This window comes from Podarcis liolepis (genome assembly GCF_965112155.1).
Source record: "Podarcis liolepis genome assembly, chromosome: 9".
In the NCBI taxonomy this organism is placed as follows: domain Eukaryota; kingdom Metazoa; phylum Chordata; class Lepidosauria; order Squamata; family Lacertidae; genus Podarcis; species Podarcis liolepis.
The window spans coordinates 59723650-59746115 of NC_139564.1; the positions used below are offsets into that span (position 1 = coordinate 59723650).

Sequence of the window (22466 nt, forward strand, 5' to 3'; positions counted from 1 at the left end):
TTTGTATCAGCTGCATATTTGATAAACATCTGGCTACAGGATCTGATAAACATCTGCAGGATCTGATTTCTTTCCGCAGGGCCTGTAAGACAGAGTTGTTCCGCCTGGCCTTTGGCTTGGAATCAACTTGATCCCCTCCCCCTCTTTCCCTTTCCCTTTCTCCTTCTGTGATGGAAGTCCTATTTGGGGACTTCCCTTGCTTTTTTCTGGCTCATGTAGGACCAGTCTGGATAGTTGGCCTTGGTGAAGACTTGACGTTTTCATCCCCCAAAAAGTTTTTGATTTGAGTTTCTACTGAAATGAGGCTGCATTTTAATGTTGTATTTTAATCTTGTTTTTAAGTTGTATTTCAATCAATTGTTTTTATATCTGGTGTTAGCTGCCCTGAGCCCGGTCTTGGCTGGGGAGGGCGGTATATAAATAATAATAATAATTATTATTCTATTACATCCTTTTCCAAGTCACTTAAAGAACCCTGTGGCACTTCACTTGGGACCTTTATCCAAGTTAATGTAACACTATTAACAAGCAGTAGTTGGGTGCAGTTGTACACCTGTGAGTTAACCTAACATTAATCTTGGCAAGCCCATGACAGACTTTCTCAAATGATTTGCTGAAATCAAGATACACTATGCCCACGGCCTTCTCATGGTCTGCCAAACCAGTAACTATCAAAACTGCAGATGTGGTTAGTCTAGGGTGACTTATTTTTGATAACGCCATACTGTTCCTCTTCCGTTCTGTTGATTTTTAGCAAGATACACCCTTCCGCTAGCCAACTCCAGTCACAGGTCTCATTCCGCCGAGTTTCAGTGATCCTTGTCGGATCAACCTCACCCCCCTCATATTAGGATTTCGGGTTCGTTTTCTGGTGCAGTTGAGGGCAGGATCTGACCTCGTGAGCAAGCCATACTAAATCCGCTTCTTGCCTTGACAGGTTTTGATCCCGATTTCTCTTTATGTCTCCATTGAATTTGTCAAATTGGGGCAAATCTATTTTATCCGGAATGATCTTGATTTGTACCATGAACCGACAGACACCGGGATCCGGTGTGGATCGCTGAATATTGCCGAAGACCTTGGGCAGATTGAGTACATTTTCTCTGATAAGACCGGAACCCTCACTGAGAACAAAATGGTTTTCCGAAGATGCAGCATTGCAGGGATGGAATACGGTCACGAAGAGAACGGTAAGGCTGCGGGAGAAAGCTGCTTTTGTACCAGGACTGCAGTCTCAGGCGTCAATCCTAAACACACTTGGCTTACACCTAAGCGCCAAAGATTGCACTTTGTTAAGGCTGCAATTCTACAAGTACCGTAGATTCCGGCGTATAAGACGACTTTTTCACCCCGGAAAATAGGTTAAAAAGTCGGGGGTCCTCTTATACGCCGGGTATGGCTTTCTCCCAGCACAGAGCCCGCCTACTGCTGCTGCCCAGTGTATAAGACTGGGCTTATAAGACGAACCCCTAGATTGGCAGCTGCCAATTTGGGGGGTCATCTAATACGCCTAGTCGCCTAATACGCCGGAATCTACGGTAGTCTTGGAAGGAAACCCCCCAGTGGGCTATACTTCTGAATTGTTGTTTTTTTCCTAGACCAACAGTCTAGGAAACTGCATTCCTTAACATTCTTACTTGGAAGGAAATAATACTGCAAGCAGTGTTACTAACCCCTTGGGTAAAAGAGGCTAAGGTTTAGGCTGTTGACCCCTAGTTCTGCATGTGTGTGTACATGATTGCCAAGGGCAGAGGAAGGGAGGTGTGGTGGGGGTGGTCTGACCCGGGTGTCACCACTGAGGGGGGGGTGACCAAATGCTGGACTCACAGCAGGGGCTGCAGCGCGCTCGAGCCACGCGTCTCTCCTGGGAGTGACGCGGTGGCTCGGGTGCCCGCAGGCTCCACGCTGCCCCAAATGATCCGCCCACCACCTCCCCCTCAGCTGTAGGGCAGCTGAGTGGGAGGAGGCAGGCAGACTCCTTGGAGGACCCACGGAGCGTCCTGCCCTCGCTCACCCCACCCCCACAAGTGGCTGGCCCCGCCTCTGGGCACGCACCCTACCCCAGGTGCCTGATCGGCTTGCTCCACCGCTGATGATTGCACTGCCTCTAGTCTGAATCGAAGGAACCACGCTACTGGTTCCTTGTGTCCAGTGAGACTTTTGGAAGTGCCCCCCTGGGAATAACAGAAGCCGTTTGCAGTGTCCCACCGATCAAGCATGCTGTTTTTGTGGGTGTAGGGGTGGTTAAAAATCACATTGGGCGTATGCAATGCTTTGGAAGTGCCTAAAGCTTGGCTTTCTGTCCTATACATTTAAACAGTATCAACTGTCTCATCGTTGTTGTTTCCCACCCATCTGGCTGGGTTGCCACAGCCACTCTGGGCGGCTTCCCACACATATACCGTATTGGCCTGAATATAAGCCGCACCCGAATATAAGCTGTACCTTTAAAATTCAAGGGGGTAAAAGAAAAAAAAATCCGCACCCGTTCCATTTTGCGGTATGTCTGTTTCAGCAGCGATATTGTAAAAGCCCATTTTTGTAAGGTCACAAATTTAAGCCGCACTTTAACTTTTCACAGTCTGAATTTTTTTTGGGGGGGGGAGGAGTGAGACTTATATTCAAGTCAATACGGTAAAAACATAATAAAACATCAAACATTAAAAACTACCTGATCCAGGGCTACCTTTAGGTGTCTTCTAAAAGTTGTGGAGTTCTTTATCTGCTTGACATCTGATGGGAGGGCGTTCCACAGGGAGGGTGCCACCGCCAAGAAGGCCCTCTGCCTGGTACCTGTAACTTCACTTCTTGCTGTGGGGGAACTGCCCGAAGGTATTCGGAGCTGGACCTCACTGGTATTTGGGCTGAACGATGGGGTTGAGGCTGTTCCTTCAGGTATACTGGGCCAAGGACGTTTAGGGCTTTAATGGTCAGCGCCAACACTTTGATTTGTGCTCAGAAATGTATTGGGAGCCAGTTACGAGCATCTTATTATAGCCCCCGTGGCATCTCTGTAGTAGTCCACTTTTTAGTCCACCTTTTCATGTTCTGTGCTCATTACTTGTAGTCTGTATAAAAGGATGTGCTAGAAAGCGACAGGCATGTTGGGCCTGTAAACACAAAATTCTTTAAAAAATGGAGTATGCCTTTTTATCCCATGCAGGCTCAGACTGCTTTGCCGTTGGGGCCCTGTGCATGCTAAGGAAATTCATAAAACCTTGATTAGGATGGCACCATAGAAACGAAACTGTAAACATGCATATTGCAGGTTTTCATCCATTCAATCATATATATACATATTTATCAGTAAGGCTTGTATTGGGTAAATTAAGCTGTGCTCGTTCATGTACTAGATGTACTTTATAAATCGGTCTAGCTCTGCAGCAATCATTGAAGAAATTTGCCCTTTCAAGCAGCAAGGCCTAAATCTGCATGAAATCACAAACCAAATCCATGACAACGGAGGATGACTCACTGCGCAGTCCCCATGTAAACTGGCCAGTGTATCTGAGGCCGTTCATTTAGGAAGACGGCGATGCCCTCCAGTGGCACATTGGGAAATTATTTGAAATCAAACAAGCAAACGCCGGAAATTTAACTCTGGAAAGCTTTGTGTACAAGTTTCAGTAATACTGCTAGGAAATGCATGCAGCAAAATGTGCATTCAAGCACATATCATATAAATATTATCAGTGCTTTTTTCTGGAGAAAAAGGTGGGGGAACTCACTCTGAAGTTTGTTTGTTTGTTTGTTTATTGTGGACCCATCTACAGTGCCTTCCCACCCCACCCTGGGCAGTGTCTAAATGTAAGGTGTGATTAATAAACTCAAGCAGACAATGATCTAGATTAGAAATGGCCACAACTGTATTGATTACAGAGATAAGTGGATTTTGTGTTTTTATATATGTTGGAAGCTGCCCAGAGTGGTTGAGGCAACCCTGTCAGATGGGTGGGGTTAATAATGTTGTTGTTGTCGTTTTGGCTCTGGCATTGGGTGTATATCTGTTCCAGCTCCCCATCCCACAAGAAAACAACAACAACAATTTATTTAATTTCTAAAAGGGAAGGAAACTCCATTCCCCTGAGTTCCGGCTAAAAAACCCAACACCTGAATATTATGATCACGTCAGAATATTTCTGACCGCTATTAAAGAAAAAAATAGAGGTGGGAAGTCACTGTTTTTCTTGTTTTGCAGCTCTTTGTAATTCTGTAACTTGGTAAATAGAAGATGATCCTTGATTGTAGATCTGAGTTTTGACTCCCCCCCTCCCCACGTCAAATGTCAATTACAGTTGTACCTTGGTTCTTGAACGAAATCCATTCCGGAAGTCTGTTTGACTTCCAAAAATGTTAAAAAAACCAAGGCACAGCTTCCGATTGGCTGCAGAGCTTCCTGCACTCAACCGGAAGCAGTGTCGGACGTTGGGCTTCCCAAAAAGTTCGAAAACCGGAACACTCACTTCTGGGTTTGCGGTGTTTGGGAGCCAAAATGATCAAGAACTAAGCTGTTCGAAAACCAAGGTACGACTGAATGATTCATGGGAGGAAGTCCACTAGGACAAGGAATTCCTTGTCTTTGCTTTCGCTGTTGACTTGGGACTGCTAAAATGGGGGATCAGTTGAGTATCTCGAAGGTCATAATACAAAGACCAGCGGCAAGTGGCGTGCGGCACATAGCTGTTGCTCATAATGGCTTTATTTGTTTATTTTGTACCACCTTAGGCTCCGTGATGCAGGAAAGGTGGGGGTATAACTAATAAATACATTGAATTCCTTGGGTTGAGAATATGGGGCCAGTCATAGATTCATTATTTTACTTTAAATAATCATGTGGGTAATCTCTTTCTCTCTGTCTGTCTAGCTAAGAGGCTAGAATCATACCTAGATTATGAAGATGAAGAAGATGACGAAGCAATACGCATTTCATATTCCTCTTTGAAGCGTCCGTCAAGGTTTTCCACCTGCAAATCGGGTCATTTCCAGAGTACAAAGTCTTTGAGCCGCTTGTTTAGCTCCAGCTCCGCCTTGCCAACTAGTATATCACGCACAACACAAATGGCCTTCAGCAGCCCAATTGTAAGTGTGTTCCTTGAGCCTATGCGGGACTTGTGTGTGGGCTTCTGGCTGACCTATTCATGCATATGTGTGCAGGCACCACTGAGCCTCTGGGGCAGGGGTCAGCAGACTTTTTCAACCGCAGGTCGGTCCATGTGGTGGGCCAAACTATATTTTGGAAAGGAAAAAAATGAACGAATTCCTATGCCCCACAAATAACCCAGAGGTGCATTTGAAATAAAAGCACACATTCTACTCATGTAAAAACATGCTGATTCCCGGACTACCCGCAGGCCGGATTGAGAAGGCGATTGGGCCACATCTGGCCCACAGGCCTTAGGTTGCCTACCCCTGCTCTGGGGCTTGCTGATCAGAAGGTCGGCGGTTCGAAATGCTAGAGAACTGGCTTGCGCACTTGAGTTATGAATGAACAAAATTTCTGAAAAGCTGGGTCTTCCAGCAGCATGGCGTCATTGCTATATGACCTTTGGGGGAGAGGGAAGATAATTTTGACGAGAACCTTACCGTCCTTGTTTTTGCTTGACCAACAAGGAGACTGATGTTGTGCCAGATGAACTCCTTGAATTGAAGTTGAGGAGGATCACTTTCAAATCCTATACAATATCTGAGACGGTTGGGCTAACGCCAGAGATAGTGTACATCGCTGAATTCTTCATTGCTCTGTCGATTTGCAACACTGTCGTTGTTTCAACGCCTGATCAACCACAACGAAAGGTAAGGCAGGGGAGAAACTAGAGATGCTGCTGGTGCTTATGTATGTGTGTGTGTATATATATATGTGTGTGTGAGTAGTAATTATTATTATTTATTATTTATACCCCACCCATCTGGCTGGGTTTCCCCAGCCACTCCGGGCAGCTCCCAACAAATATTAAAAACACGATAAAAGATCAAACATTAAAAACCTCCCTAAACAGGGCTGCTTTCAGGTGTCTTCCAAAAGTCAGATAGTTGTTTATTTCCTTGACATCTGATGAGAGGGCGTTCCACAGGGCGGGCGCCACCACCGAGAAGGCCCTCTGCCTGGGCGGCCACTCTCAATCACCTGTCTTGCTGCCACATTCTGGATTAGTTGTAGTTTCCGGGTCATCTACAAAGGTAGCCCCACGTAGAGTGCATTGCAGTAGTACAAGCGGGAGATAACTAGAGCATGCACCACTCTGGCGAGACAGTCTGCGGGCAGGTAGGGTCTCAGCCTGCGTTCCAGGTGGAGCTGGTAGATAGCTGCCCTGGACACAGAATATATGATGCAAATTAACACACAGTAAGACACCAAACATTACGAAGTTCCCTCTACAGGGCTGCCTCCAGATGTCTTCTAAAAGGCAGATGGTTGTTTATTTCTTTGACATCTGACGGAAGGATGTTCCACAGGGCAGGTGCTACTACCCAGAAGGCCCTGTGCCTGGTTTCCTGTAACCTCACTTCTCACAATGAAAGAACCTCCAGAAGGTCCTGGGAGCTAGACTTCAGTGTCTGGGCTGAATGATGGGGGTGGAGACGCTCCTTCAAGTATACAGGGCCAAAACTGTTTAGGACTTCAAAGGCCTACACCAACAATTTGAATTGTGCCCGGAAATGTACTGGGAGCCAACAAAGATCCTTTAGGACCAGGGTTATATGGTCCGGGCAGCCGCTCCCAGTCACCAGTCTGGCAGGCACATTCTGGATTAGTTGTAGTTTCTGAGTCAGCTTCAAATGTATCGTTATTTGTACTTCTTTTATCTTTTCTTTTCCCATTCATACATATACTTTACATTTTTATTCTAAGCAAAATTGGCATATCTTTCTTAGAACAATACTTTAACATATAGAATCATAGAATCATAGAGTTGGAAGAGACCACAAGGGCCATCGAGTCCAACCCCCTGCCAAGCAGGAAACACCATCAGAGCACTCCTGACATATGGTTGTCAAGCCTCTGCTTAAAGACCTCCAAAGAAGGAGACTCCACCACACTCCTTGGCAGCAAATTCCACTGTCGAACAGCTCTTACTGTCAGGAAGTTCTTCCTAATGTTTAGGTGGAATCTTCTTTCTTGTAGTTTGGATCCATTGCTCCGTGTCCGCTTCTCTGGAGCAGCAGAAAACAACCTTTCTCCCTCCTCTGTATGACATCCTTTTATATATTTGAACATGGCTATCATATCACCCCTTAACCTCCTCTTCTCCAGGCTAAACATGCCCAGCTCCCTTAGCCGTTCCTCATAAGGCATCGTTTCCAGACCTTTGACCATTTTGGTTGCCCTCCTCTGGACACGTTCCAGTTTGTCAGTGTCCTTCTTGAACTGTGGTGCCCAGAACTGGACACAGTACTCCAGGTGAGGTCTGACCAGAGCAGAATACAGTGGCACTATTACTTCCCTTGATCTAGATGCTATACTTCTATTGATGCAGCCCAGAATTGCATTGGCTTTTTTAGCTGCTGAGTCACACTGTTGGCTCATGTCAAGTTTGTGGTCAACCAAGACTCCTAGATCCTTTTCACATGTACTGCTCTCAAGCCAGGTGTCACCCATCTTGTATTTGTGCCTCTCATTTTTTTTGCCCAAGTGCAATACTTTACATTTCTCCCTGTTAAAGTTCATGTTGTTTGTTTTGGCCCAGTTCTCTAATCTGTCAAGGTCGTTTTGAAGTGTGATCCTGTCCTCTGGGGTGTTAGCCACCCCTCCCAGTTTGGTGTCATCTGCAAATTTGATCAGGATGCCCTTGAGTCCATCATCCAAGTCGTTGATAAAGATGTTGAATAAGACTGGGCCCAAGACAGAACCCTGTGGCACCCCACTAGTCACTCTTCTCCAGGATGAAGAGGAACCATTGATGAGCACCCTTTGGGTTCGGTCAGTCAGCCAGTTACAAATCCACCGAGTGGTAGCATAGTCAAGACCGCATTTTACCAGCTTCTTTACAAGAATATCATGGGGCACCTTGTCGAATGCCTTGCTGAAATCAAGGTAGGCTACATCTACTGCGTTCCACTGAGTCTTAAACTTTTATTTCTTTTCTAAGGGAGCTTAGGATCTGGTTTCAACATGTTGAAAGGTGTTGGCTGTAATACAGAGGCTTTGCTTGTCTGTTTTGTGTACAGGCCTTTGGATTGTATCCTTTATGGCTGATGATGATGATGATGATTCCTGTTTTTACAGAGGCGATGGACTCCCAAAAACCGAGTTCCCACTTCACACTTTATGGACCTGAAGCAAATTTTCCATAAGTTATCTGCCCGAAAAATAAGCCCCACCTCTGCTCGAAGCTCAGGTATAGCCGAATCAGAGTCTGAAAGCTTGCGTTCACAGAAGCTGTCCATTTTCCGTGTGAAGTTTCCGTCTTCTCTTTCGAATCAAAGCTCTTCGTCCGGAAGCCCAACCAGCTCCATACTTTCAGGGCACGACCAAACGGAGGACTCGAGTAGATCAAAAGAATTGGCACCCGGAACCGGGGCTGCGTCATCTCCTGAAGGCGATCTGTTCTATGAAGCAGAGAGCCCTGACGAAGCGGCCTTGGTTTACGCTGCCAGGGCTTACCAATGCCGTTTGCAGTCTAGGAGTCCCGATCTGGTGACGGTACACTTGGAACCTTTGGGACTGTTAACGTTTCAGCTGCTACACATCTTGCCTTTCGATTCCGTCCGCAAACGGATGTCCATTGTGGTGAGGCACCCCATTTTGAACCACATTGTCGTGTACACCAAAGGAGCAGACTCTGTCATGATGGATTTGCTGGAGAAAGACTCAACAGGTATGGAGGGCGCCCTAGTCAGCTTTCTAATAAACACTGGCAAACACAGAAGCCTTTAACCTCCAATCCAGACGTTTCATAAACTTTGAGAGTCTGGACAGTGATGTACCGTATTTTTCGCTCGATAACACGCACCCAACCATAACACGCATGTAGTTTTTAGAGGAGGAAAACAAGGAAAAAAATATTCTAAGCGAAACAGTCGATGTATGATTTTTGTGGTTCATGCTGTGGCCACAGACATGTGATCTGACGGTGAGTTTGCGGTAGCCCAATGCAAAAATCCTGAGGATCCATGTGGATCCATGTTTGTAACCACGTTTTTGCACCACTGCAGCCCCAGGCAACAGTGGGTGCGTGATTTTTTTGGTGCAAACTGTAGTCATGGACATGCTATGTGATCTGATGGTGAATTTGGGGTGACCCAGTGCAAAAATCCTGAGGATCCATGTGGATCTGTGCTTTGTAACCACGTTTTAAGTGGGGAGGGAAGGAAAAGGACTCAAGGGACAAGAAGCACGCGTGGAGCAGGCTCTGCTTCTCTCCCTCCTCCCCCCCCCCTTAGCGAGCTGAAAACCTTTGCTGGAGGGACAGAGAGCCTGCTTGCTTTAAAGGAGCCTAAAGCAAGCAGGTTCTGCTTCTCTCCCTCCTCCCCCCCCCCTTAGCGAGCTGAAAAGCAAAGCGGGAGGAGAGAGATACAGAGAGCCTGCTCCTTTAAAGCAAACAGGCTCTGCTTATCTCCCTCCCCCCCCCCCAGCGAGCTGAAAATCTTTCCTGCTATTTCCAGCAAAGCGGGAGAAGAGCTGCTGAGTAGGGACGAGAGAGATACAAGAGAGCCTGCTTGCTTTAAAGGAGCCAACCGGACAGGAGCCGCTTACACTCGTGTAAGCGGCTCCTCTCCCCTCCCGCTTTGCTCCTTTAAAGAAGCAGGCACTCTGTCCCTCTCTCCTCCCCATTCAGCGACTCTTCTCCCCTGGAAACCACGGAGGAGGGAAGCATTCGCTCCGTAACACGCACAGACATTTCCCCTTACTTTCTAGGAGGAAAAAAACGCGTGTTATGGAGTGAAAACTACGGTACGTAATCTGAGAAATAGCCAATGGAGTGTTGTGGTAATCCCGTCTAGAGGCTGCCAGTGGATAGACAACAGTGGTCAGGCTATCTCAATCCAGGAATGCCCTTAATGGTCTTACAAACTAAGGGTGGTAAAAGGCATTCTTAACAACTGAGATCACTTGGGCCTCTAGCCATGGTGTATTCTGATGGAGATATTGTACCCTAGTGAATAGTTGTGCCACTACATTTTACATGAGCTGCTGCCTTGCTGTAGGAAAACCACGTTCATGATCAAGGTATCTCCACCGCCAGGCAAAAGACCTGCCCAATGCAAGGGCCAGTAATATCCAAGGCAACATGATGACCAAGTACAACAGTGCAATATCAATATAAACTCTTTATATAGTCTATACGGAGCATTGAGCAACATGAGAAACCAAATAGAAAACATAGAACCAAATAAACATAAGTCTTATAAGTCTCTGAAATGCAAGGGCCAGTCAGTCAAGTTTATTTACCGTTGGTCACCACAAAAATGCAAACAATATTTTGGTACATTTTAGCATAACTGGGCCCCAGGGCACTGGACTCCATAGATTGCACAAGTAGCACCTGTCAAAATTTATTCCCCTATTATATCTCAGGATGCCACTCAGAATATTTTACATAGCTCCCCACTGCCACCCACCTTCAGGAATTTGATCCTTTTACATAGATGACCCCTATGTTTAGTATTTAACGTTTCCTGCTTTTCATTATCTCAAATCTCAGGTATTAAAAAGATTGATGCGCAGATGCAAAGGATTAAGGAGAGAACTCAGAAGCATTTGGATGATTATGCTGCACAAGGACTGCGCACTCTCTGTGTAGCTATGAAGGTGATATTTCTCTTAATGGTTAACAGTACAGAATTGGCAAAACCTCGGTGCCAGCAATAAAACCGCTAGCACGTTTGCAAAGCTAAGCAGGGTCTGGTGGGGTTTCAGAGTGGATGGGGGGGCCATTGTGTTGAGATTCCTGCATTGCAGGGAATTAGGCTAGATGACACTCACGATCCCTCCCAACTCTACAATTCTGTGATTCTTCTGCTTTTTCTATTCTTGAAAGAATAGGGTGCTATTTATTTTACAGTGCATTCCTAAACTGGGTGGAGGATCAGTTGCCGCTTCCAGAGACCTGCCATCAGAGCTTCAGAGCTATCTGTGGGTGTAGCAGAAGGCTCCACAATTGCTGTGGTCCTTTGCGAGTTGAGCTCTTCTCTGCTGATGGAGAAACACCTCTGTTTCTTCCTAACTCCTAGCCAGCAGATCTGGGGTTTAGACTCGTCCAGTTGGGTGGGGGCACCTTTTTCTCGGTTTAGGACGTAGTCAAAGCACTGGTCAGCAGATTATATATGGAATATTTAGAATTTTCAAACATCTCTCTCCATGACCTGTGTCCTAACCACAGTTGAAAGCATATGGATATGGTCTGGCCACATAGTTTCCCATCACAAACTGATTTCAAAGGAAGGACAAGTTCTCTTTCTACAAAGTGATGGTTAAATGAAGCCACCCCCAACATTTAAATGAACGAGTAAACTGCATGCACGTGTCAGGACTTTCTTTAGCTATTTTTTAGTATCAGTATTGGGAGGTTTTAGGAGGGTTTTGTTGTTATTTTAAGCCTGTTATTTTACTTTCAATAGATGGCAGTGGAGGATAGGCGGTTACATAGCTTGAACGTTCCCCAGGATTTTGCTCTCAGAACCTTGGTTTGACATAAATTGCATTTGTCAAGCAGTGCTGTGCCAGAAAAAAACTCACCTATGAGAAACAAAAAAATAGGGAACTTGACTGATTTTTGGAATTTGCTGTAATAGTGAAAGATGCCTGTCTCAGTCGTATAGTTCTGTAGCCAGCCCCACTCTGTTATTCCCTTTACATGAAGTAATGTTTTAATTCTTGCAGCACCCCCGTTCTCTCAAATACTGAGCTTGGTAGTTATGTAAGTGACATGGGGCCACCTCCAAAATACTGCAGATTTGGTGTGCATGTTATCATTGCTAGGCATACACTCAGTTTATATTCAATCTGAAATAATTCAGCCAGTACATGGTGCTGCGAGGGAGAAAGCAGCAAAGACCACCGTCTTTGTTGAGTGCAGTTCAGAAAACACATAAAAAAGCAGGGATGGGTGCATTGACTGCCAGGTGGCCAGTCTAGGAGCTCAGAGTGACAAGGCGGAAGGAAGGAAGGAAGGAAGGAAGGAAGGAAGGAAGGAAGGAAAGAGTTGGCTCTGGTGTCACTTCCAGACTTGATTATTGTAACTCGCTCTACGTGGGGCTGCCCTTGAGACTGACCCAGAAACTCCAGCGAGTGCAGAATGCCGTGGCGAGACTCCTTACGGGGTCCTCGCTGCGGGATCACATTCACCCGGCTCTATACCAGCTGCACTGGCTCCCGATAGAGTACAGGATCAGGTTTAAGGTGCTGGTTTTAACCTTTAAAGCCCTATACAGCCTAGGACCCTCGTACCTACAGGACTGCCTCTCCTGGTATGTCCCACGGAGGACCTTACGGTCTTCAAACAAAAACATCTTGGAGGTCTGGGGCCACAGGGAGGTTAGGCTGGCCTCAACTAGAGCCAGGGCTTTTTCGGCTGCGGCCCCGATCTGGTAGAACGCTCGGTCAAAAGAGACTAGGGCCCTGCGGGACTTGACATCTTTCCACAGGGCCTGCAAGACATAGCTGTTCCACCAGGCCTTTGGCCAAGGCACAGTCTGACCCCCTCCTTTGGTAATCCTCATAGAACTCTAGCCCAATGGTTGCCATTAATTTGATTCTGAATTGATTTTAGAATGTATTTCAATTAATTGATTGTGATTTTATGTAAACTGTGTTACTTTTACTGTTGTTAGCCAGTCTGAGCCCGGCTTTGGCTGGGGAGGGTGGGGTAGAAATAAAATTTTATTATTATTTTTTATTATTATTTGGTGCATCATGCTTCTGCAAGTGGATGGCAAGTTTTCGCCTCCCACCTTGTGCCAAATGATGCTGTCTTCTTGCTCTAGCCCTTATCTCCCCCCCCCACACACACACCTATTGGTATAATTTTCACACCTCTCCTTCTGTCACACATTGTGTTGGCCAAAGACCGCTTGCAAATGGTCAAAGGGACTCTTAACAAATATATCTGGATATATAATTTGCTTTAGAGAGATGAATGCTGTGAATTCTTTATTATTTTAAAATGGCTTTATTTGCATGACGTTGATCAGTACGGTGATGTCGGCTCTTTGCTGATTCTGCAGGTGTTGACTGATGAGGAATACAACGAATGGTTAAAAGGATATTATGCCGCGGAACACAACATAGAGTGCCGGGACGATATGCTCCTTGAGTCGATGCAGAAGCTTGAGAACAAATTAACACTGCTTGGTGAGTTGGGAAGAAGATGGTTGTTTTGCTAAACTCCTAAATATACAGTGGTACCTCTGGTTACATACGCTTCAGGTTACATACGCTTCAGGTTACAGACTCAGCTAACCCAGAAATAGTGCTTCAGGTTAAGAACTTTGCTTCAGGATGAGAACAGAAATCGTGCTCCGGTGGCGCGGCGGCAGCAGGAGGCCCCATTACCTAAAGTGGTACCTCAGGTTAAGAACAGTTTCAGGTTAAGAATGGACCTCTGGAACGAATTAAGTACTTAACCCGAGGTACCACTGTAGGAGCCACTGATTAGGCTCAAACCTTATCAATGAATGCAGCTCCATCAAATGCACTTAGCCCAGTGGGCTTGAACATGCTTAACATTTGTGTTGGACTGTATCCCCATATCACTTAAATTCCCTGAAGTTGCAAAACTAATCTAAACATTTCTTTTGCTGCTTAATGGGGTTCGGAAGGAGGAGCATACATTTTTGAGAATGAAGAGTAGACGACTTAGGTGCAATCTGGTGGCTCCTAGGAGCATTCGCTGGAGGCGAAAGTGCTGCCGCGCCGCCACTGATTGCCAGCAAAACCTCTCCAGAAATCAGCACTGATGTCGGCGACAGCAGGGTGTGTGGGTGCCACCTTATGGGTTTCTGCCGCCTGAGGCTGTGGCTTCACGCTGTCTAATGGCTGGGCTGGCCCTGCCTGGGAGGGCATCCCAGGGGCTATCAAATACCACAAAATCCCCCCTCCATGGGCTGAAAGGGGAAGGCCTCTGCAAGGAGTGCTTCTGATCAGGATTCCAGACATTGCATTCCATTTCCCCTCCTACCACCCAATTTCCCAATTTTTACCCTCAGCAGGTATCTGAGGGTACTCAGTACTCATCCGGCTGATTCGGTAGGGTGGAGGAATTCCATCCTGAGGGTTTTTCCCCCCACTAAAGGTTGTTTTTCTTACTTCCACCTTGCCCACATAAGGACCAGCACTCAGATAAACTGAGATTGCTGTTAGGATACATGATTTCATAGGCTTTGATTCTGTTAGAGAAACTACTCCACATCCTTTACTGTTCAGACCAAGGCACCACAAACTCATCCTGCTTCCATATGATTTCTCAAACATTTCGGGAAATTCTCTCCCATGTAACATCTGTTAGGTTGCGAATTGGCACATAAGCTGATTCCTCATCATTTACCTCATGTTAGGAGTTGGGAATTGTAGCCACTTTGCCTGGAAACTGTTGGCAATTGGAATGGTAATAAGTCTTTTGCAATCCCACTTGGAAAAAAATTATGAACCTTAAATTTCAGCATATTTTTGCTTAGGGGAAACTTGGCATTTCTCAGCCCTATATATTGCCGCTACCAATTGCTGAGTATTTACACTTAATTGCATTTTTTAATTATTTTCTGCTATTGTTATTGATTCGATTTATATCCTGTCCGTTATCTAAAAATCCCAGGGCGGGGTACAAAATTAAGAACATAATTTATGTAGCATAATAAAAAAAACATAATACAGAGCCTAATGGTAGACAGAAGAAGAAGAAGAAATTATTTATACCCAGCCCATCTGGTTGAGTTTCACCAGCAACTCGGCTTCTAACAAAATATTAAAAACACAATAAAACATCAACATAATAATAAAATAATCATAACAGTCCCCTCCCACGCATTTAGCAGGCCATACATTATTGAATGGCCAAGGGCCTGGGTAAAGAGCAATGTTTTTGCCTAAATATGTGTAATTACGGCACCAGGTGAGTCTCTCTGGGGAGAGAGCATTCCACAGATGGGGAGCCACCACAGAAAAGGTCCAGTCTTGTGTCACCATCCTCCAAACCTCTCATGGGGAGGGGGCACAGAGAAGGGCCTCAGATGACAAGCGCAGGGCCCAGGTCAGTTTGTATGGGGAGTCGCAGTCCTTAAGATATTGAGGTCCTGAACCTTGTAAGGCTTTATAGATCAGCACCTGCACTTCGAATTGGGCCTGGAAACCAATTGGTGGCCGGTGCAGAACAGTGCAGTTTGACCTAAGCCCACTGATTGCTGCTTTGCAGGTGCCACCGGGATTGAAGACCGATTGCAGGAAGGTGTTCCAGAAACCATAGAGGCCCTCCGAAAAGCAGGAATTAAAATCTGGATGCTGACTGGCGATAAAAGCGAGACAGCCATCAACATAGCACATTCCTGTAGATTACTGGCGCCGAGTGATTTCATCTTCATCCTGCAGTCTGATCGCCTGGTGCGTGTGGCATTTGGTTTTTCTGTAGCTGGAACTGTTTGCATTGCTGTATGACCGCAGGGCCAGAAAAGACAAGAGCAGCAAACTTACCCACCAGACCTCTTCCGGTTTTTGCTTTGGGTTACCCAGTTCATCTTGCAGTTGTCTTTCCCATCTCGCCCCGCTACTGCTGCTGCTCCTCCTTTCCTTTTTGGCCAATGGCTTCACACTGGTCTGTGCAGCTGGGGTGTTGGAAGTGTGTCAAAGTTCCCTTCGCTTCTAAAAACTGCAGCTTTTTGTAGGATGACCTTTATAAATTCAGGATTTTTTGCTAAATGTGAGTGTCTAAGCTGTAAGGCTTTGTACAATTGTACTCCTGAACAGAAGTATAAGTGGCAGTTAATTAATGCAGCCACCAATTCATTTGTCCTTCCGCCTTGCGCAGAAAGTTGACACACTGCAAACCGTTGTTAAAATGCTTCCGAGGGCTAAATGCTAAACTACACTAGCTCTACGGATGTCGGACTAGGAGCTTTGTCTTGGAAATTGGAACAAGTTCAGTTTTTGCAAGTTGCTCTTTGTCGTATCTCCCTGCAGCCGTGTTTGATTACCATTAATGTGCTAAGAATTATCTCATTAAAATGGTATTACATGCAGCATTCCAGAAAGTTAATCTACTTACATTTCCTAATGCAGAAAAAATCTTGGTGTTTTTGTGTTTTCTCTTAAAAATAGTCAGTGTTTTCAAATGGGAAGCCAGTTCCCTTTTATGTGATGGAAATATCTTTATTCACATTATCCAGTACTAATCCTAGCCATAACTTGTTAAAGATTGCTTAAAAATTGGGATGCTTTGCCGTAAAAAAAAAAAGCCAACAGGTTGAAAAGAATATTGTATGATGGCAGGAATGGATATTTTGTTTGTTAGAAATTCAGGCCTTTGTTTTCACAGATGACTCACTTGAAGACTGATGAACTAATCACAGTAAAAATGTTGTCTAGACAGTGTTAAAGGTAAAGGTACCCTTGCCCATACGGGCCAGTCTTGACAGACTCTAGGGTTGTGTGCTCATCTCACTCTAGGGCTGGGAGCCGGCGCCGTCCGCAGACACTTCCGGGTCACGTGGCCAACGTGACGAAGCTGCTCTGGCGAACCGGCACCAGCGCAGCACACGGAATGCCGTTTACCTTCCCGCTATAAAGCGGTACCTATTTATCTACTTGCACTTAAGGGTGCTTTCGAACTGCTAGGTGGGCAGGAGCTGGGACCGAAAGACGGGAGCTCACCCAGCCGTGGGGATTCGAACCGCCGACCTTTCGATCGGCAAGTCCTAGGCACTGTGGTTTTACCCACAGCGCCACCCGCGTCCCAATCTAAACAGTGTTATGTTTCTTTTAATTGCACATTCATAGAATCATAGAATTGTAGAGTTGGAAAGAACTTCAATAATGATCTAGTCCAACCCCCTGCCATGCAAGAATCTCAACTAAAGCATCCATGGCGGATGGTTATATTTAATTATGATTTTTGGGGAGGAAAGGTCCTTTCAGTTCAAACCCACTGTGTATTATTGAGAAAGCAGCATACAACTTCATGTACAGCTCCCATTCATTTTAGTGAGCCGTGTGTCTATAAACTCTCAGAAATTTCCCTTGCACTTCTGCAGATCCCATTTATTTTTGCTGAATTATGTAAGATGAGTTTATTTTATTTCTTTAAATAAAAAAAAACTAACTACTCACATGCATATGGATCACGATTTAATAATATAGCCCCTTCCATTAATCAGATTTAAAAAAAACACATTGCAAGATATATCTCTTTCCAGTGTTTCCTTCAGCCATTGGATTCCTGCCCCTAGCTAAATGTAAACTCTGTGTGTGGCTCATTTCTTAAGCATTTAACGAACCCTTGCTAACGTGACAGTGAGCTGCTTTGTCTAAGCCATGGTTTATTGCAACAGGAGCAAGCCGCAGTGAGCCTCAGAATTTTAAATGCATTCCTGCTGCAGACGTGAAACGAACAGAAACCTTTGTTTCCATTTTGATTAACCATATTGTTGCTTCATCTGAACCTGACAAACAGTGTCTTAAAATATGTTTGAAACAAGCCAAGTTCAAGGCATGGGTTCTGAAGTTGGCTCCTTTCCACAAACCATAGTTAAGGCAGACTATAGTATAGGGTTTGGACATATTGCAGTTAATCAAAAATGGAAGTGAAAGCTTCTGATCTCATGGCTGTGATGGAGAGTCGTTCCTTTGGCTTATTCCCCCTTCCATCATAAACCGGTTTATGGTAATATCCAAACTGGCCCAGAATCTTTGTGATGATGGCTTTCCCTATCATGGCCTTGCAGATCTTTTGCAGAATTAAAAACGGCAGATCATTTTCATTAATGAACGCACTCAAGATACATCTATAGCTGACAAGCTGTTAACAGCCATTGAGATGTGACTTGTAAAGCAAAGCTTTAATACGTACTCAAAAGAATCTGATCCTAGATAAAAACTACCAATGCCCTTTTCCCAAGCAGGATTCCTGTTCGTTGAAGATGGACAAGATTTTGGAAGACATCAGGTGGAAAGAAAGCTATGAGTCAAACCATTTGAGAATCCCAACCTCATCGGTTGCTCAAATTCCACATTTCACTGCTGCCCTAGTTATAGATGGAGCAACATTAGAATTTGCCTTGCACGACAGTGTGGCGAACAAGTTCCTGCAGCTCACAACACATGTACGGGCTGTCATCTGCTGCCGAGCCACCCCTCTGCAGAAGAGCCGAGTGGTGGAAAAGATCCGAAAGGAACTGAAGGTGATGACATTGGCTGTAGGTGAGTCATCTCTCTCTTGCAAGGGAGCGGCATATATGCTATATATATGTAAAGCAGGGATGGGGGATATCTGATCTCCATCATCCCTGACCACTGGCCATGCTGGCTGGGGTTGAAATGAGTTGTAATCCAGCAACAGCTGGAGGACCACAGGATCCCCACATCTGCATTAAAGGTACATTCCTTAGATTTTCCTTGGGATAACTATTGACACAAACCAGAGCAGACCAGCAGGCAAATGGCAGAACGTGGCTGTAGAATCCCAACTGGGATCTGCTAGTTGAAAAGCCCTGCTGCTCCATAGATACAGACAGACAGTCTGATGTAACAACTGCATCAGCCAGGCATTTTCACTCTAGTTGCCTCCTTCCGATTGCAGTAAGCAGGGAATCTTGCTCTATGTACGTCAGAATATTTTCAACACTCTCATTCAGAATAACAATTTCAAGGTGACTTTATATGTTATGTGAAAACACCACAGTGGGACTTCCTCTGTCCAAACTCTTGGGATTATTTGCAACCGGGGAGCGGGGGGTTAGCATGCATTTCTGGCAACCACATACCTTTCTCCTGCAGCCCATGTTCTACATATTTGGGAGATAGGTGAAAAGGAGAAGCATGACTCTCACCTCCATATAAAGTTCACTTGCTTGTTCAAAATATTTTTGGCCCACCTTCCTGTTATAAAAGCACCCACGGGACCTAATTGTAGCAGCAGAACATTCGTCCCATAACACTAGAATTTGTAGACATACAGTGATGCTGAATGTTGGAAGATCCAGGAGAGACAAAAGAAAAGTACTTCGTCACACAACACACTGATAATTCCACAGCTAACTCCCACAAGAGGCAGCGATGGCTTCCAGTATGGATGGGTTTATAAAAGAGGATTGGACAAATTCATGGAAGATAAGGCTGTCGTTGGCTGCTAATCCTGATGGGTGCGTTCTGATAGAGTAAAATAGATTAGATGGGCTATTGATCTGATGCAGCAGGCTCATATCTCACAAGTGCTCATGGAAACAGCTTTACCTGGCACCAAAACACGAATAGCGTTGGTGCCTGTTTTCCTTTGCCCAGGGAGTGCATTCACAAATTAGATGCCATCACACAGAAGGCCATCAATATGTGATGCTGTCGTCATTCCCCATCTGTGCAGGGTAGTAATCCAACCAACAAGCCTCTGAGGTAGATCATGAGCTGTGTTGGCAATATAGTTTTATTGCACTTTTCAAAAAATAGTAATTCGTTTATAAGGTTTCTTTACATCAGATACACCAATTTCATGATAAAAACATTTATTACAATGCCCAACATATACAGATACAGGTATAATGCAAACTTACAAGTGCCCTCTAAATAGCCACATAAACTATCAATAAAAATTGTGTATTTTATAAATCTGCTCTCCTAAAATTCTCATTATTACATTACATTATTACATTAAATATGCCAACATGAACCCCCCTATCTTCATGTTGCACTTTATAGAGTCCTTTTAATAGTGCAAGCATTACTTGACAATAATTCTAAAACTGATGAACAAACTAGACATAAATTTGCATTTGACGTGCAGCAGTAGGGAAGGAAAAGCTTCATTTCCTCTTTTGATGTCTGCAGTGATAATTACCAGCCCTCCCAGCTGATGACATTTGCACTTGTATTTAACATCGCATCTTGTGAGGCCATGAAATTTCAATTTATTTTTCTCTTTCGTCAAGTCTGTGTGCAGTGCCCCAGCCCAAACCAGTTTCACTGCAACATTGTTCTTTTCCTTCTCCTGGAAGGTGATGGTGCCAACGATGTTAGTATGATCCAAGTTGCTGATGTTGGAATTGGAATTGCTGGCCAAGAAGGCATGCAGGTAGGATGGATTGAGAGAACTGTAAATGGAAGCAGTGTTGCGTATAGATTGATGACTGTGAGAGCCAGTACACTTATCGGTAGCAGAATATATTGTTAGTGGAATCAAAAGCTGAATGCCCCAAACCCTAGAATTTGCAAGAGCTCTTTGTCAAAAGAGCTGATCTATTGGAAATACAAGTACTATGGTGTTGTAGGGAACCTGTGGCGCAATGGGACAGTGTGTCTTGGCTGTTAACCAGAAGCTTGATGGTTCATGCCCACTCAGGGATGGCTGTGGACAGAATTCCTGCATTGCAGGGGGTTGGATGACCCTCCTGGTTCCTTCCAACTCTACAATTCTATTATTCTATTGCAAGGGCCTTGAGAGCCATATTTGCACTGTATTAGGTTCTAATATGGACATACGTTCCTAAGAAATCAGATTATATACAGTGGTACCTCAGGTTAAGTACTTAATTCGTTCCGGAGGTCTGTTCTTAACCTGAAACTGTTCTTAACCTGAAACACCACTTTAGCTAATGGGGTCTCCTGCTGCCGCCGCGCTGCCGAAGCCCGATTTCTGTTCTTATCCTGAAGCAAAGTTCTTAACCTGAAGCACTATTTCTGGGTTAGCGGAGTCTGTAAACGTGAAGTGTATGTAACCTGAAGCATATGTAACCTGAGGTACCACTGTACCAGGAGAATGTTCCTGGAAATCAGAGGACCTAGGAATTTGTACAACCATGGGCATCTTCGTGGAGCATGTTTGAAGCAGTTTCAGGTAGATATCTGAAGAGGTTTGAAGAGGATTCATTCCGGCGGCTTTAGTTGTCACAGAAGTCATTGACTCATGGGAACAGTGTAATAATTTATGAGTTGGTCGTGCAAAGATCTCCGTTCAACAACTTCCTTGAATCGTGAGGAACTAAAATATGTTCTCGTGTTAAGAGGGTGGATTAGTTGGCATGTAAGAGACTGCTCAATAAATGATGATTAACGAGTGTGGGGTCCGAATCAAGGGAAAGAGAGGATGAGTGGAGGATGAGTTAGAAAGGGAGACAAGTATAACAGTATACACAAGACCATGACTTCTACAAGGAAGCCTTTGTGGAGACATTTATTTCTATTTTTGGCCAATGGGACTTGTGCCGTCAGCTTCAGTGGGATTCAGGAGTGTCAAGTAACTCCGTGGTCAATGAAAGCTCCTGACTTCATTTTGTAGCTATTTTCTCGGTTGCTGTATTTCATTTATTTCATGTTTGTTTTCAGGCTGTGCTGGCGAGTGATTTTGCGCTTTCTCAGTTCCGACATCTCAGCAAGCTGCTGTTCGTACACGGCCACTGGTGTTACACGCGATTAGCGAACATGATCCTTTACTTTTTTTACAAGAATTTGGTATGTAGCTTCCGGGGATGCCTCAGTGGGTTTGACCTTGTGGAAGGACAGTTTCTTAATGATTAGAAACAGGCAAAGGACGCTAGTAAATTCTGTACTCTGAATCTACAGCAGCAGAAATGTGGAGTCTGCCCACCCGCCTTGGGTTAAGGGTCACTGCTCCAGAGGCATTTATAATAAATTTAAATACGGTCTATGCCAAAAAGCTGTCTGTCAGCACTAAGATGATTGTGACAAGTTGGCTCCACTATTGAAACCTGCAAATTATCAAAGGATTATTTTACGCCGTTTCTGCCTGGGGAAGCGTGTCTGAAGCAGACAGGCCTTGCCAGTTTCGATGTTAAACGTGAACTTTGAGGTTTACTTCTGAGCAGTAAGAACTCAAAATGAGTTCATTGTGTTAGGGAGTTAGGATAGAGGCAAGCAGAGTAACCACATGGTAACTCCTGTAAAGCTCAGCTGCTTTGCGACTCAAGAAACTTCCCTCCTTGCAGCTCTAACCTGGAGAGCTGGTACAGTGGTGCCCCGCAAGATGAATGCCTCGCAAGACGGAAAACCCGCTAGACGAAAGGGTTTTCCGTTTTTGAGCTGCTTCACAAGACGATTTTCCCTATGGGCTTGCTTTGCAAGACGAAAACGTCTTGCAAGTGTTCCGATTTTTTTCTGCTCCCCCCTTTTTCTAAGCCACTAAGCCGCTAATAGCCTTTTAGCCGCTAATCCGCTAATCCTTTAATAGCCGCTAAGCCTTTAATAGCCGCTAAGCCACTAATAGGGTTGCTTCGCAAGACGAAAAAACCGCTAGACGAAGAGACTCGAGGAACGGATTAATTTCGTCTTGCGAGGCACCACTGTAGTCTGTAACCTCTGACCATGGAATAAAGTA

General features: G+C 45.0%; 1 protein-coding gene across 27 annotated transcripts in view; it reads left to right on the forward strand.

The window, feature by feature from the left end:
* The window catches only part of ATP10D (ATPase phospholipid transporting 10D (putative)), a 68280-nt gene that overhangs the window by 32938 nt on the left and 12876 nt on the right, over window positions 1-22466 (forward strand). For all 27 annotated transcript variants that reach the window (XR_014515796.1, XR_014515797.1, XM_083459772.1 and 24 more), the window contains 10 exons: window positions 938-1190; window positions 4865-5079; window positions 5611-5793; window positions 8225-8816; window positions 10644-10750; window positions 13165-13291; window positions 15348-15532; window positions 18046-18343; window positions 20131-20207; window positions 21458-21583. Coding sequence is in view for 25 of the 27 variants with exons in the window: in XM_083459772.1 (XP_083315898.1) it covers window positions 938-1190; window positions 4865-5079; window positions 5611-5793; window positions 8225-8816; window positions 10644-10750; window positions 13165-13291; window positions 15348-15532; window positions 18046-18343; window positions 20131-20207; window positions 21458-21583 (2163 nt within the window). In the remaining 2 variants the exon portion in view is untranslated. The remainder of the gene's footprint in view (window positions 1-937; window positions 1191-4864; window positions 5080-5610; window positions 5794-8224; window positions 8817-10643; window positions 10751-13164; window positions 13292-15347; window positions 15533-18045; window positions 18344-20130; window positions 20208-21457; window positions 21584-22466) is intronic.